Here is a 14,056-nt window from a genome sequence, read left to right as displayed (position 1 = left end):
TTATTTAGAGCAGCAGCAGGAGTCACATTTGTGGGGAGCACATTGAAAGTTTTCAAGTAGAAACAAGAAAATAGTTCAGAAAAAAAAAAAAAGAACTCCACATAATTCTTCAACCCTTACACATGGACATCACATTCCACACTTCAATAAGTAGATGTGAAGCATGAAAAATATTTTTGTATAATAATAAATTATATGGTTAGCTTTGCTTCATCACATTTAAGGTAATCTGTTACATATTAGATCAGTCTATTTATTGAAATGTACACGTCTTAGTAGACTCTTCTTGGAAACATGTATTTGATAGTCAATTTTTGCCAGTGGCTATGCCAGACATCTGGACACACAGCTGAGTAACAGAATGAAGTATATAAAATCAGGAGACCAGCTATAAAACCTACTAGCATGTTCAAGTCTACATTATCAGTAAGTTCAGTCAAGGTAGTGTTATGGGAAATAAGATAAACATTTAAGTAAAAACTGTGGTCTCAGATTTTCCTCTACAACAAAATAATGTAATAATCTCAGTAGCCAAGTGTATTTTAATCCATAGGAGTAGTGTAATTCATGACTATTCTTTCAGTAAAACAACAGAAAAATTACTTGGAATGATATATGTCATAAGAGAATAAATTATGCTAAAGTGATGCATGTTAACCCATGAGATAAATGAGAATTTCTAATTATGTATGGTCCAAATTTTGTATTAATTTGTGTCAGAACATCTTGCTCTGTGGCTTTGAACCCTGCATTCACGGGCATTTCCTCAGGCTATTACAGTTGGTCCTTGAAAAGCTTTCCTGCCAAGGAATTTTTCCAGTGCCCTCTTTATGTCTTTGTTTCTGAGACTGTAGATAAAGGGGTTCAGCATGGGTGTGACCACAGTGTACATCACTGAGGCTGTTGCACTTGACTGTGAGCTGTGGGTACCGGCAGAGCTGAGATACACTCCTAGGCTTGTACCATAAAATAAGGAGACAACCGAGAGGTGAGACACACAGGTGGAAAATGCTTTATACTTCCCCTGAGCTGACGGGATTGCACGTATGGAGAACACTATCTTAGAGTAAGAGTAAAGGATCCCAGCAAGGGGGCCACCAGCCAGCAGCCCAGCTGAAAAATACGTCACCATGTTGTTAAGAAATGTGTCAGAACAGGCAAGTTGGACCACCTGTTTGAGTTCACAGAAAAAGTGGGGGATTTCCAAGTCCTCACAGAAGGGCAGATCCAACACCATTAAGCTTTCTAACAAGGAATTCAGCACACTTATGATCCAGGACACCAAAACCAGCAGTCCACAGAGATGGGGGGTCATGATGACCGTGTAGTGCAGGGGGTGACAGATGGCCACAAATCGGTCATAGGCCATCACGGTCAGGATAAAGTCATCCAACACTGCAAATAGTATGAAAAAATACATCTGTGTGATGCAGCCTGCATAGGTGATGGCTTTGCTCTGTGTCTGGATGTTCACCAGCATCTTCGGGATGGTGGTGGAGGTGAAACAGATGTCTACCAAGGACAAGTTGGAGAGGAAGAAGTACATGGGGGTATGGAGGTGGGAGTCTGAGCTGACGGCCAGGATGATGAGCAGGTTTCCAAATGCAGTGATCAGATACATGGACAGGAACAGCCCAAATAGGAGGGGCTGCAGGTCTGGTTCCTCTGATAGTCCCAGGAGAAGAAATTCTGAAATCTGTGTAGCATTGCCTGGTTCCATGTGTTGAAGGTGACTACCAGAAAATAGGGGGAAAAAAAGAATAACTAATTTTCACATTAGCAAGCATTAGTAACCAAGAATAAATCCTACATTTATATTTTAGAATCTGAAAAATAATTTTCATATTGGGTGCATGATCTGGTTCCCATTAAGGCATGTCTGTTGTCATTTCTCATTAGAATTTCCTTTTCAACCCATTCTTCAAATGCAATGCATATTGCTGTTTTATTGAGGATATCATTTAGGCATTTGAGGAATAGACTCGTATATTGACTTTAGACCATGTTCCAGGCACTGTTCAGAGTATGGGATGATGAAAAACAAAAGTCTCTACAAACTAATGATGGACAAAAAATATAATCAAATAAAAATAATAATACAACATATCCAGTGGTGTACATGCTATATAGAAAAGTAAATCACATTAAATGGAGAGAGTGGATAGAAGGTGTTCTTTTTGCCAAGACTTGCCAGCAGGCAACACTCCAACAGACACTTCAAAGAAGACTAAGGAGGAAGCTAAAGGGGAAGTATTTGCCAGGCAGAAGGAACAGCCAGTGCAAAGGCCTCAAGGATGGTGGCTGTTTTAGAAAATCAAGGCTCAGAACAAGCCAGTGTTTCAAGGAGAATGAGAGATGGTGTCAGAGAATATTAAGAAACAAGGTGGCCTGCACATTGCTGTCAAAACTTCAAGTCACAGAGTCCCTTGTCGTCGTCGGCAGCCGTCCGTCTCGAGAGACGATGGCGTAGCTTCTTGAGAGTCTATCTGCACCGCCGAGAATGGCTGTGCAGTCCGATTCGGGAGTGACAATCCCTGCCGCACTTGGTGCAGGTGAAGGCAGATGGCTGTTGTTGCTGCTGCTGACGCTGCTTCCGCCTCGATCTTTTCTGGACCGCCTCCTCGTTGCGCGCAGCCTCCGCGCGTGACGTACCTTGCCTGACCGCGAGCCTCCAGGCTAGGCGGTCGTCTGCTTGAACTTCCCATGTGTTGAGATTGATGGAGCATTGTGTCATGTCCTTTTTGCAGATGTCTTTGAACCGCAGTTTTGGGCGCCCTGTCATCCTCTTGCCTTCTGCTAGCTCGCCGTAGAGGAGGTCTTTGGGGATACGGCCTGCATCCATTCTTTTGACATGGCCGAGCCACCTGAGGCGTCTCTCGCTAAGAACTGCATGCAAACTGCTCATATTGGCTCGCTTCAGCACCTCGGTGTTGGGGACCTTATCCTGCCAGGCGACATGCAGGACGCGTCGCAGGCACCTCATGTGGAAGCTGTTGAGTTTCCTTTCGTGCCTTGCGTAGGTGGTCCACGTCTCGCTGCCATAGAGGAGAGTGCTGAGTACGCAGGCTTGGTAGATGCGCAGTCTGGTTTTCTCAGTGAGGCTGGAATTGTTCCACGCTCGCCGGTTCAGTCTGGCCATAACTGTGGCTGCCCTGGCGATTCTCCGGTTGACCTCCAAGTCGACTGACAGAGAGCTCGAGATGGTGGACCCGAGGTAAGTGAAGTCGTTGACAACCTCCAGGGTGTATCCGTCGATGGTGATGCATGGGGGAGTCCCCGTGCCTTGAGCCATAACATTCGTCTTCGTCAGGCTGATGGCTAGTCCGAACTCCTTGCATGCGTGGGAAAGGCAAGTGACTAGCTGCTGGAGTCCCTCTTCGGAGTGTGATGTCAAAGCTGCGTCGTCGGCGAAGAGCATCTCACGGATGAGCACCTCTTTGACTTTGGTCTTGGCTCGTAGACGGGCCAGGTTGTAGAGCTTGCCATCGGATCTGGTGTGAATGAAGACACCCTCGCTGCAGTCCTTAAAGGCGTATTGGAGGAGCATGGAGAAGAAGATTCCGAACAGCGTAGGCGCGAGGACGCAGCCCTGCTTTACTCCGCTGCTGACTGGGAAGGCCTCAGAGGTTGCGCCGTTGTAGGACACCGTGCTGTGCATGTTGTCGTGAAAGGACATGACCACAGCAAGCAGATGTGGTGGACAGCCAATCTTCCGTAGCAAGCTGAAGAGTCCGCTTCGACTGACCAGATCAAACGCCTTCGTGAGGTCAATAAAGGCGAGGTAGAGTGGTTTATGCTGCTCGTGACACTTCTCCTGCAGCTGGCGTAGGGAGAAGATCATGTCCACTGTTGATCGGCCAGCTCTGAAGCCACACTGGGACTCTGGGTAGACGCGGGAAGCAAGGGTCTGCAGGCGGGCAAGAGTGACCCGGGCGAATACTTTGCCGATGACGCTGAGGAGAGAGATGCCCCGGTAGTTGTTGCAGTCGCTGCGGTCTCCTTTGTTCTTGTACATGGTGATAATGTTGGCATCTCTCATATCCTGGGGGATGTAACCCTCCTTCCAGCAGAGACAGAGTAGATGGTGGAGCGGCTGTAGCAGGACTGGTTTCCCACTCTTTAGGATTTCTGGAGGGATTCCGTCGCTTCCTGGTGCTTTCCCGCAAGCGAGGCGGTCGATGGCTTTGCTGAGCTCTGCCGCAGTAGGTGGGGTGTCTAGCTCCTCCATGACTGGTAGGTCTGGGATGGCTTTAAGAGCAGTGTCTGTTACGGTGTTCTTCGTTGCGTACAGCTCGAGGTAGTGCTCGGTCCACCGCCGCATTTGCTGTTCCTGGTCAGTGAGGACCTCACCTGTCTTGGACTTAAGGGGGGCGATCTTGGAGGGGATTGGGCCTGTTGCCTTCTTGATACCCTCATACATTCCTCGTGCGTTGCCTATATCGGCGGCTTCCTGAATGCTTCTGCACAGGTTTAGCCAATAGGTGTTGGCACAGTGGCGGGCGGTCTTCTGGACTTTGTTCCTGGCAGCCCGTAGAGCTTGAAGTGTACTGGGAGTGGGCGTGACCTTGTAAGCCAGTAGGGCCTTCCTCTTAGCCTCGATCACGGGTTCCATTTCTTCCCAGTGAGCCTCGTACCAGTCAGCGTTCTTCCGCTCTTTCTTCCCGTAAGCAATAATGGCGGAGTTGTATATGGCGTCGCGGAGACGTGGCCAATTGGATTCGATAATGTCATCTGCCGCCACTCCCTCGCCGAGTGCATCTTCCATCTTGTTGATGAATTGCTGGGTCTTAACTGGGTTGCTGGCACAACTGGTGTTGATGCGTGGGCGACCCTTCATCTTGGAGTGGTGCAACCTCTTCGGCATTATGCGCATCTTGCTTACCACGAGGGCATGGTCCGTGTCGCAGTCTGCACTGTGGTAGCTGCGGGTGAGGAGGGTGCTGCCAATATCCGTTCTTCTGGTGATGACGAGGTCAAGCTGGTGCCAATGACGGGAGCGGGGGTGCCTCCATGACACCTGGTGGATCTCTTTGCACTTGAAGAATGTGTTTGTCACGCACAGGCCGTGGTGACACAAAAGCTCAAGCAGTCGCTGACCATTCTCATTGATCTTTCCTCTCCCAAAGTTTCCGAGGCAGGTGGGCCAGGCCATGTGGTCGGCTCCTACTCTTGCGTTGAAGTCTCCAAGGAGATAGAGAGCGTTACTTCTGGGAATCTTGGATAACGCTTCGTCCAGTGCATGGTAGAACTGTTCTTTCTCTTCGGTGGTGGCGCAGAGGGTTGGGGCATACGCGCTAAGAATGCTGACTGGGCCGAAAGTTGTTGACAATCGGAGGGTAAGTAATCTCTCTGTGCCTCCTGTGGGTGGCTCTATGGAGTTAACAAGCGTGTTCTTCACAGCGAACCCAACACCGTGCTGTCTTGGTTGGTCCGGAGACTTCCCTTGCCAGTAGAAGGTGTAGTTGGTTTCTCTGATAGTTCCGTTGTCGGCCAACCGGGTCTCCTGTAGAGCCGCAATGTCGATGTTTAGTCGTGCCAGTTCCCTATCGATGACAGCGGTTTTCCTGGCACCATTGATCCACGGAAGGTCTGCAGTAAGTCCGGGGCACATGGTCCTGATGTTCCAGCTAGCGAGGCAAAGAGCCGGAGGCTTTTTTCTTGTTGTTTGCTTGGAATTAACTGGTGCGGGTGTTTTGTGGCCCACTTTTCGAGAGGCGCCTCTCTGATCCCCACGCACCCAGTGGGGCAGGCGAGCCATGGCGAGACGGTAGCTGTCCAGTGAGGTGCGATGACCTCTCCCACCGTCAGAGGAGACCCCTGGCGCTCGTTTCCTTCGCCAATCGGATGAGCTTATAACCGGTATCTGTCTCTTGTATGCTCTATGTAAATCTGGTTGCAAAAGCTTCCTGTGAATTGAAAGAAATCTCCTCCTTAGTCTCTTCCCTTGATAGAGTTCTGGTCTCTGTATTGTAAGTCACCTTGGTGTATATGAGTCCAGGTGCCCCTCTCCGAGCCCTGCTCTCAGCACACACACACACACACACACACACCATGGCCTTCTCATCTGTGTTATCTTCATGTTTGTCTCACTCACTAGGCTATGAGTAGACACAACTCAAGCTGTTCAGATCAAGTATCTTTTCCAAAAAGGATTTAGAAATAGTACCTCATGTTTCTATTGTAAGCCTCCCATGGACAAATAAGCTTGGGGCTCCCTATTGTATGTCCATTTTATGCCCCGTATTTAAAAAAGCATAAATGTAGAGGGAGAGAGAAGAATAAAATGGACATGAGGAAGAAAAAAGATCTATTAATAATAAGCTCAGTTGGCCCCTGAGAGATGATAAGGAAGAAAGGTCTTTGGATTCTGGCAGTTTTCTGACCCCAATTACAACCCCCTTGAAGTCAAGCAAAAAATAATAAAGGAGAAAAAATACATTTGTCCAAAGACAAAGGTAGTTATCAACATACAGTGTGAAACACCTTACAGATTAACTACCCCGAGTGAAGACTGACCAAAAAATTAAACCAGTATTTTACAAGTGGAAATATTTTTAATATCAAGCAGTAGAAGACTGTTTTTTCCTGTGCCTATTCTATATTTATTTGACAAGTGGGTTTTTAAAAGGTTAAAATGCAAATGAGACAAACCCCTTTCTCACTTTTCTTATGTGGCGTCTTTGTTTTTCTTGGACTTTGGATTTTGATCTCATTTTTGACAGATCAATAGGCATTGCCTTATTCTGGTTCTGGTCTTCATCCAGTGTGCAAAAGCCTCCCCAGGACGTGCACACACCACAACAATCAATCCTTTTATACTGAGTAACTTCCTTCATATGATTTAAGCCCGAGCACATAGTCATGAAAACATTTATTTCACTGTACTCTGACTTCACCATCACAATGCCAGATCTGAAGAAGCAGAGTTTTACCTGGTTTGTTCACCTGTATATTTTCACAGATGTATGTGAATACATTATATGGGAACACATTTAAGTAAATGTGAAGTTATGAAATGAAGGAATGGCAGGGAGAATAAAACCTGGTTAAACAGAGTGATTTTAAAGCAACTGTATTAAAGAAAATTGAGTGGAGCATCAAAAACTAATGAAAACAAGATACAAATACCAACATGGATTAGTAATTAAATTGGCAAAGGCATAGCCACAGAAGGTACTGTATAATGTTCCTAGACATTGTGGCAAACAATAGAGGCTGAGTTTTATTTGTTGGATGAATGAGGAATTAGGCCTCAGTATATAAGCACATTTAACACATGGTAAGGTTGCATTTCAATATATTTGGAAAGATTGAATTGTTGAGTAAAAGCTGGAAAAATAAATATCCACCTGGAAGAAAATAAATTTGATACCCTACCTTAGTTGTATTATACAAAATCAGAAGGATTGCCTACTCCCTGGAAGAGAAACCAGTCCTTTTTAGATGAACAGATAGAAAACTAGATATTAATATTGGTGGGTGGGCCAAATCATCTTAATTAAGTCAAGGGATTCAGAAGTAAGAAGACAGACATATTTAACTAAATAAAATGTAAAATATTTTAATGACCAAAACATCTCCAAAAGTCAATTGAGAAATATTATTTTTATTTTTACTTCTTAATTTTTATTAAATTTATTGGTGTGGCATTGGTTAATAAAATTATATAGGTGTCAGGTGTACAACTCTATAATACATCATCTGTATATTGTACTGTGTGTTCACTGCCCCAGGTCAAGTCTCTTTTTGTAACCACTTATCCCTCTTCTGCACCTCCCCACCATAATAAAAATCATGAAAAGGCTGATAATTATAGAGAATAATAAGCATATAATAATATTCCAATTAAAAAGACCATCAAATGAATCTTTGCTCAAAATCAGAAAAGGCTCAGAAAAAAGCAAAAAAAAATTCTTTCACACCTGTCAGCCTGGGGAAAAACTTAGAAAGGTGTCACACTGACAGGTTGAAACATTAAACAGGTAGCAAAGGGGTACTCTATTTTTTCTTTCTGGCAGAACTATAAAGTGTTTAAACATTGGGAAAACAACCTGGAGACAGCTATAAATATTACAATTGCCTGTATTTTTTAGCTAATGTTTTCTCAGCCTCTGCAGTATTGATTTGCTATTCTGGGCCAGATCATTGTCTGTGGTAGATTCCCTCCTGTACATTGCAAGATGTTGAGAGCATCCTTGAACTTTACTGACACCTTCCATGTGACAGCCAAAAATGGCTCTAGATGTTGCTCAATGTCTCCTGGGGGAACAATATTACCTCTGGTGGAGAACTAGAGTTTTAATGTAACAATCTCAAAATATTTTCATATATTGTTATAAGAGCAATGAATTGAGAAAGTATACATTAGGCTTTCAAGTATGAATAGCACAGCCACACCATGGAATATTAAGTAGACATAGAAATAATGAATCAGCATCTTACACACTAGTTGACTGGAGGGAAGACCACAGGTATTGTTGAGTAGGAAGAAAGAGTGGACACATAGAAAAAAAACTGTACAACTCATAAAGAGCATTTCTGATGGGCCAGGATGCTGTTCATACATTTGTATAAAAGCATATGAGTGTGTACATATGCATAACATAAGAAGAGAAGTTTTTTAGAAAGAACTAAGAACTTACAGAATAAAGATTAACAGTAGGAATGAAATCAGGTTAAGTACAGTGATTACAAAACAATCATATGAAAAAATTAAGTGAGAATCAAGTTAAGTTATATAAAGACATAAAATAGATAATAAGAACTTAACAATATCAATATGGGCCACTAATTCCAGATTAAATTTCCAAAGACTTGGAAATAAAAGAATGTTATAGAAGGTCTTTTAAAATGAGGGAGAAAACAGTACCTAAGTTATGATTTCTTCTTATATAAAGATATATGGATTCAAATATGTTTATGGAAGGTAAAGGTAATCTTTAGTCAAACATTTAAAAAGAATGCCTTCCAGAGGACAGTAGAAGATGTTGCCAGTCACAATAGGCCAAAAGGAACAATAAAGAATAATGGAGATGTGAACAAGTTAGCCATATGTATGTAGTGTGATTTATTAGCACTAACTACACAGAACATTCACTTTCATTTCTTGTTTCTGACAAGGATCCACAATGAAGATTATAAAAGTAACAGCTGTATTTTTTTCAGTAAGAAAAGTAAAAAATAAAAAAGCAATGGAGAGAATACAATGTGACTGAATGATAGATTTGAGCCCACACTATTAATAAATACTCACAATTCTCACAATTCCCCACATATACATCCATAAAGGTACTCAATGACAAACAACAAAGTTGGTGGAAGAAATCTCCAATTCCTTGTTTAGAAGAATGCAATAGAAATAAAAAATAAAAAAACAGAAACAAAAGCATTCTGACCCCACTATGCAAATGTCAGGAATTGTGCAGACAATTTACAATAGAGAAAAAAATGAATAACTAGCCCACAAATATATTCAGGTCACAGGTAATGAAAACTGGCAAAGTTAAGTTATTTGGCACACCTCCTTTTACTTACCAAACAAATTCTTTTTCACATGAATTGAAAACCCAGAGTGAAAGAAGATACTGTGAAATGTACATCTCATGAACTACTGTTGCAAGGTAATATTTGCAAGTGGTATATTAGACATGGATCTGTTTCATCAATATGGAAACAGTGTGGAATATAACCCGTGATAAAAAAAAAGAAGAAGAAGAAAAAAGAAGAAGAAGAAGAACTGCCTTCACTTTACTGGACATCTCTCCATAGCTAGTACTCTATTTTCCTACTCCTTTTAGTTGCAAAACTCATTGCATATGTTCTACTTTTACTTGAAGTACTTTATGCCTCCCACTTCCACCTCTAATTGGACTTCCATCAGTTAGTTGTCAGCAATTACCCATGCATTGCTGAGTTCAATGTTCACTTTGCTTTTTAGCATCACAAACAAATCATGAATTAGTTAATCAAGCAAGCAAGCAACCAGAGGTTGATAACCGTGAAGAGACTTCAAGTAAAGGTGCATGGCTTTGGCTCTCACTGACACTTTCCTGGAGTACCTACTGGACCCTGGGACTCACCTGATTGGGAACTCTAAGAGGAAGGACTCCCTGTGAAGGAAGTCCAACCTCCTCGATGGATGATGATGGAGATTGAAGCTCTCTCCTCAGACCAGACAGCAGGAAGGAGTCAAGCATTGGTCTCCTAGACAGATTTAGGATTCCAAAAGCAACAACCAGATCCTATCCAACCCAAGGTCACACATGCTGAGAGACTGGAGAATAGAAGATATTTACAGCTCCCTATGTCTGCTCATTAGGTACATTTCTGTCTTGTTATTCCAACCTCTAATTACATGATTTCCCTGTGGGTCTAGACAGAAGGGAAAGTTTTCCTGGAGATTCTGTGTTCCCAAAAGACCAGCTTAGAAGTCCAATGAATCCAGTGTTTACTAGTCCTTCCTCATAAAATCTGTTGGCTTCCAGAGGACTGACCTCCCAGCACTTTATCCCAGCCCTAATTTAAAACTTTTCCAAATTTAAGACTGAGGATTCAGTCTGGATTAGAAAACTCAAATCTCCAAATATTGACTTGTGGTAGGAACATGGCCCTTGATTTCTACAGAAAATTGATATTTTTATTTTCAACAAGGGGGAGAACTAAGTTCCTTTGATTAAACCTTGAATATTACACACAGGGCTTCATGACACATTGGCCAAAACAATTTGGAATTTCAACCTTATATCAGAGGTTAAGAGCTGTCATTTAGTCCCTCACTATGAAATATTTGTTACTTATAAGAAATACATTTAGATTCTTTTTTTTCCTCACTATAATCTAAGCTTGGAATAGAAAAGTAAATAGATTCTTCCCCATGGCCTCCAGAAGAAAGCTAGCCCTGCAAACATCTTGATTTTAGCCCTACGAGACTTCAGAAATTTTAAGAGCATAAATGTGTTTGTTTTTAAATCACTAGTGTAGTAATTTTACATTAGCATTAAAAATTGAATACAGACATTTATCCAATGAAATTTTGTTCAAGAAACTGAGATAAAGTGCCTCACTTCATTCATTTAGCTTCCCCTGGGTAAATTCATTTTGCATTGTATCCCCCCTTAAGTAGAAGACATTTATAACCAGTTTGGAGATATTCAGCCTCTCTAGCTGGTAGAGAATTTCTTCTTGCATAAATGTAAATGTGCTTCATATTTTATGCTTTTGATGCATTAATATATGAAAAGAAATTCATCATTTAAATTTCTGTCTACCAATTACTTTAAATCTTTGTGTATACATTTCTATATCTTCTAATTTTATGAAAATTTAAACATTCATTTTTTTCATTTCTAGCCTCTTCAGCTTTCTCTTAAGTTTCCCTTCAACATATACTATAAGATTATAAATGAGTTTGTGTTTGTGTGCATATGTGTGTGTGCTTATTTGAAATAAAAATATACCTGAATAAACACATATGCATGCATACAACTTTACCTTTGAACACTTTATTTTGACTCAACTAAACATGTCCACATAACTCATTTATTTTCCTTTTTTGCAAGAAGGGAGCAATATCTATTTTTAAATATATTTTATTGATTATGCTTTACAGTTGTCCCTGTTATCCACCTTTGCCCTCCTCCACCCAGTACCCCATTTCCCTCTGGTAATCCACCCCCTTAGTTCATGTCCATGGGTCATGCATATAAATTCTTAGGCTATTCCATTTCCTATACTGTTCTTAACATCCCCTTGTCTATTCTGTACTTACCAATTTGTACTTCTTAATTCCTGCACATTTTTCCCCACTCTCCCCCTTTCCCCTCCCAACTGATAACTCCAAATGATCTCCATTACTTATGATTCTGTTTCTTTTCTGCTTGCTTGTTGTGCTCATTTGCTTAGTTCGTTTTTTAGATTCAATTGTTGATAGTTGTGAATTTATTGCCATTTTAATGTTCATAGTTTTCATCTTCTTTTTCTTTTTTTTATTCTTTTTTAAAAATTTGATTTATTTATTCTTTTTCTATTACAGTTGTCCCACTCTCCTCCCCATTTCTCTCCCACACCCAGCCCCGCCTCATTGTACATGTCCATGGGTTATTTATATCAGTTCCTTAAACATTCTTAAAATGAATTTAAAACACTTGGATATCCTTGGAAATTAATATAATACATAGTAACATTTTTATATTACCTTTCATACATTTCAAAAGGAACAATAAATTGCATTGTCTTTCATTCAAAATACAGAAAACTGAATAGTAAAATTACAATTCGTTTGTACTGGATTTAACCCAATTTTAATTGTTATTTTTATTGCATACTACATAAATTTAAGGGTATAAGACATATATATATATTTTTTTAAATATATTTTTCTTGATTGCACAAAACTCTTCAATGCAAAATACTTAAATACAGCTCTCTAAGAACACTTCCACAATGCCATTATTAAGTAAATAGAAAGCATTTCTCAAAATTTCAAGTACAAGTTTAGGGAGAAGCAGAATGAAAGGTGACTGAGATCCAGAGTTTAGGTAACTTGCAAGGTCACTCAATTAGCAGGCTGCACACTTACGAATGGAACCCAGGACTTTCTTGTCTAAAAATGCTACAGATTAGTTTATCCAAGAAGAATGGGGGAAATCTAATTATAGTCCAGATCATTTTATACCAGAAAACAATGACAGAAACTAATTTTTAATTTTTTAAAACTCAATCAGGTGTGTGAATGGTCCATTGGTATCCAGCTTTAACACCTGCCTGTTCCCGTAAGTGCCATGTTCCACCACAACGCCAGCTTCAGCACACTTGCTGTTAGCAGCTAATTCTTTTTCACATAGAGTCACAAATTGGGAATAAAGTTCTAACCCTTCTTCTTTTCCAGAGTTTGAGTGGTACTGCATGTTTCTTCCTTTTACTTTCCCCCCAAGGGTAGCTTGAGGGATAATAAGAATGTTGCCAGGTAGATCCAATATAGAGACGTGCTTGCCATTTTCTGTTTCACTTAATTTCACATTTAACAGTGTATTAACCATTTTGGGAAGAAGTTCTTGATCAGCTCCCTTGAAAAAGCACACGTAGATCACTAATCCTCTCTGAACCTCCACCCACTGGGCCGCGGAGTCCCCATCTTCGGGGCGCACTTGCAGCCGCGCGTGCAGGCACTGCTGCAGGACCGCCCGAGCCTGAGGTGTCCGGCCGCCCTCAGCCATGGCTCGGGCCGCGTGACAATTCCACGGGTTCAGGCCGCACGCCCCGTAAACTCAGAGGGCGGGCATCTTCTTTTTCTTAAGTAAGTCCCTTTAACAGTTCATATAATGGCTTGGTGATGATGAATTCCTTTAGTTTTACCTTGTCTGGGAAGCACTTTATCTGCCCTTCCATTCTAAATGATAGCTTTGCTGGATAGCATAATCTTGGTTGTAGGTCCTTGCTTTTCATCACTTTGAATACTTCCTGCCAGCTCCTTCTTGCTTACAAAGTTTCTTCTGAGAAATCAGCTTATAGTCTTATGGGAACTCCTTTATAGGTAACTCTCTGCTTTTTCCCTTGCTGCTTTTAGAGATTCTCTCTTTATCTGTGCTTCCTGGACTTTTATGTTCATTTCCTTCACCAAATTAGGGAAGTTTTCTTTCATTATATTTTCAAATAAGTTTTCAATTTCTTGCTCTTCCTCTTCTCTTTCTGGCGCCCCTATGATTCAGATTTTGGTACATTTAAAGTTGTCCCAGAGGTTCCTAAGCTTCTCCTCATTTATTTTCATTCTTTTTTCTTCTTTCTGTTGCAGCTGAATGTTTATTTCTTCTTTATGTCCCAAATCATTGATTTGATACTTGGCTTTATCCACTCCATTGTTGGTTCTCTGTAAACTTTTCTTTATTTCACTTGATGTAACCTTCATTTCTGCCTGAGTCTTTTTTTATGCTGCTGAAGTACCCAATGAGTGCCTTGAGCATTCTAATAACCAGTGTTTAGAACTGTGCATCTGATAGATTGTTCATCTGCATTTTGTTTAGTTCTGGAGTTCTATTCTGTTCTTTTGTTTGAGCCATAT

The 14,056-nt window shown here is 41.3% G+C and overlaps 2 protein-coding genes across 2 annotated transcripts; both read right to left on the bottom strand.

Annotated features, from left to right (window-relative positions):
• Window positions 1-766: 766 nt before the first annotated feature.
• On the bottom strand, window positions 767-1,726 carry LOC149999914 (olfactory receptor 7A17-like). The gene has a single exon (XM_090290198.1). It carries the CDS (start codon window positions 1,718-1,720, stop codon window positions 767-769), a length of 954 nt encoding a protein of 317 aa, XP_090146324.1. The 5' UTR covers window positions 1,721-1,726.
• A 10,336-nt stretch (window positions 1,727-12,062) lies between these two features.
• LOC149999913 (D-aminoacyl-tRNA deacylase 2) lies at window positions 12,063-13,271 on the bottom strand. The gene has a single exon (XM_090288849.1). It carries the CDS (start codon window positions 13,212-13,214, stop codon window positions 12,708-12,710), a length of 507 nt encoding a protein of 168 aa, XP_090144975.1. The 5' UTR covers window positions 13,215-13,271; the 3' UTR covers window positions 12,063-12,707.
• Between the last annotated feature and the right edge of the window lie 785 nt (window positions 13,272-14,056).

Source organism: Furipterus horrens, unplaced genomic scaffold, assembly GCF_987537825.1.
Source record: "Furipterus horrens unplaced genomic scaffold, mFurHor1.1.pri manual_scaffold_10, whole genome shotgun sequence".
Classification (NCBI taxonomy): Eukaryota; Metazoa; Chordata; class Mammalia; order Chiroptera; family Furipteridae; genus Furipterus; species Furipterus horrens.
The sequence above is the reverse complement of the archived record's forward strand: the minus strand, read 5'-3'. Positions and strand labels throughout refer to the sequence as shown.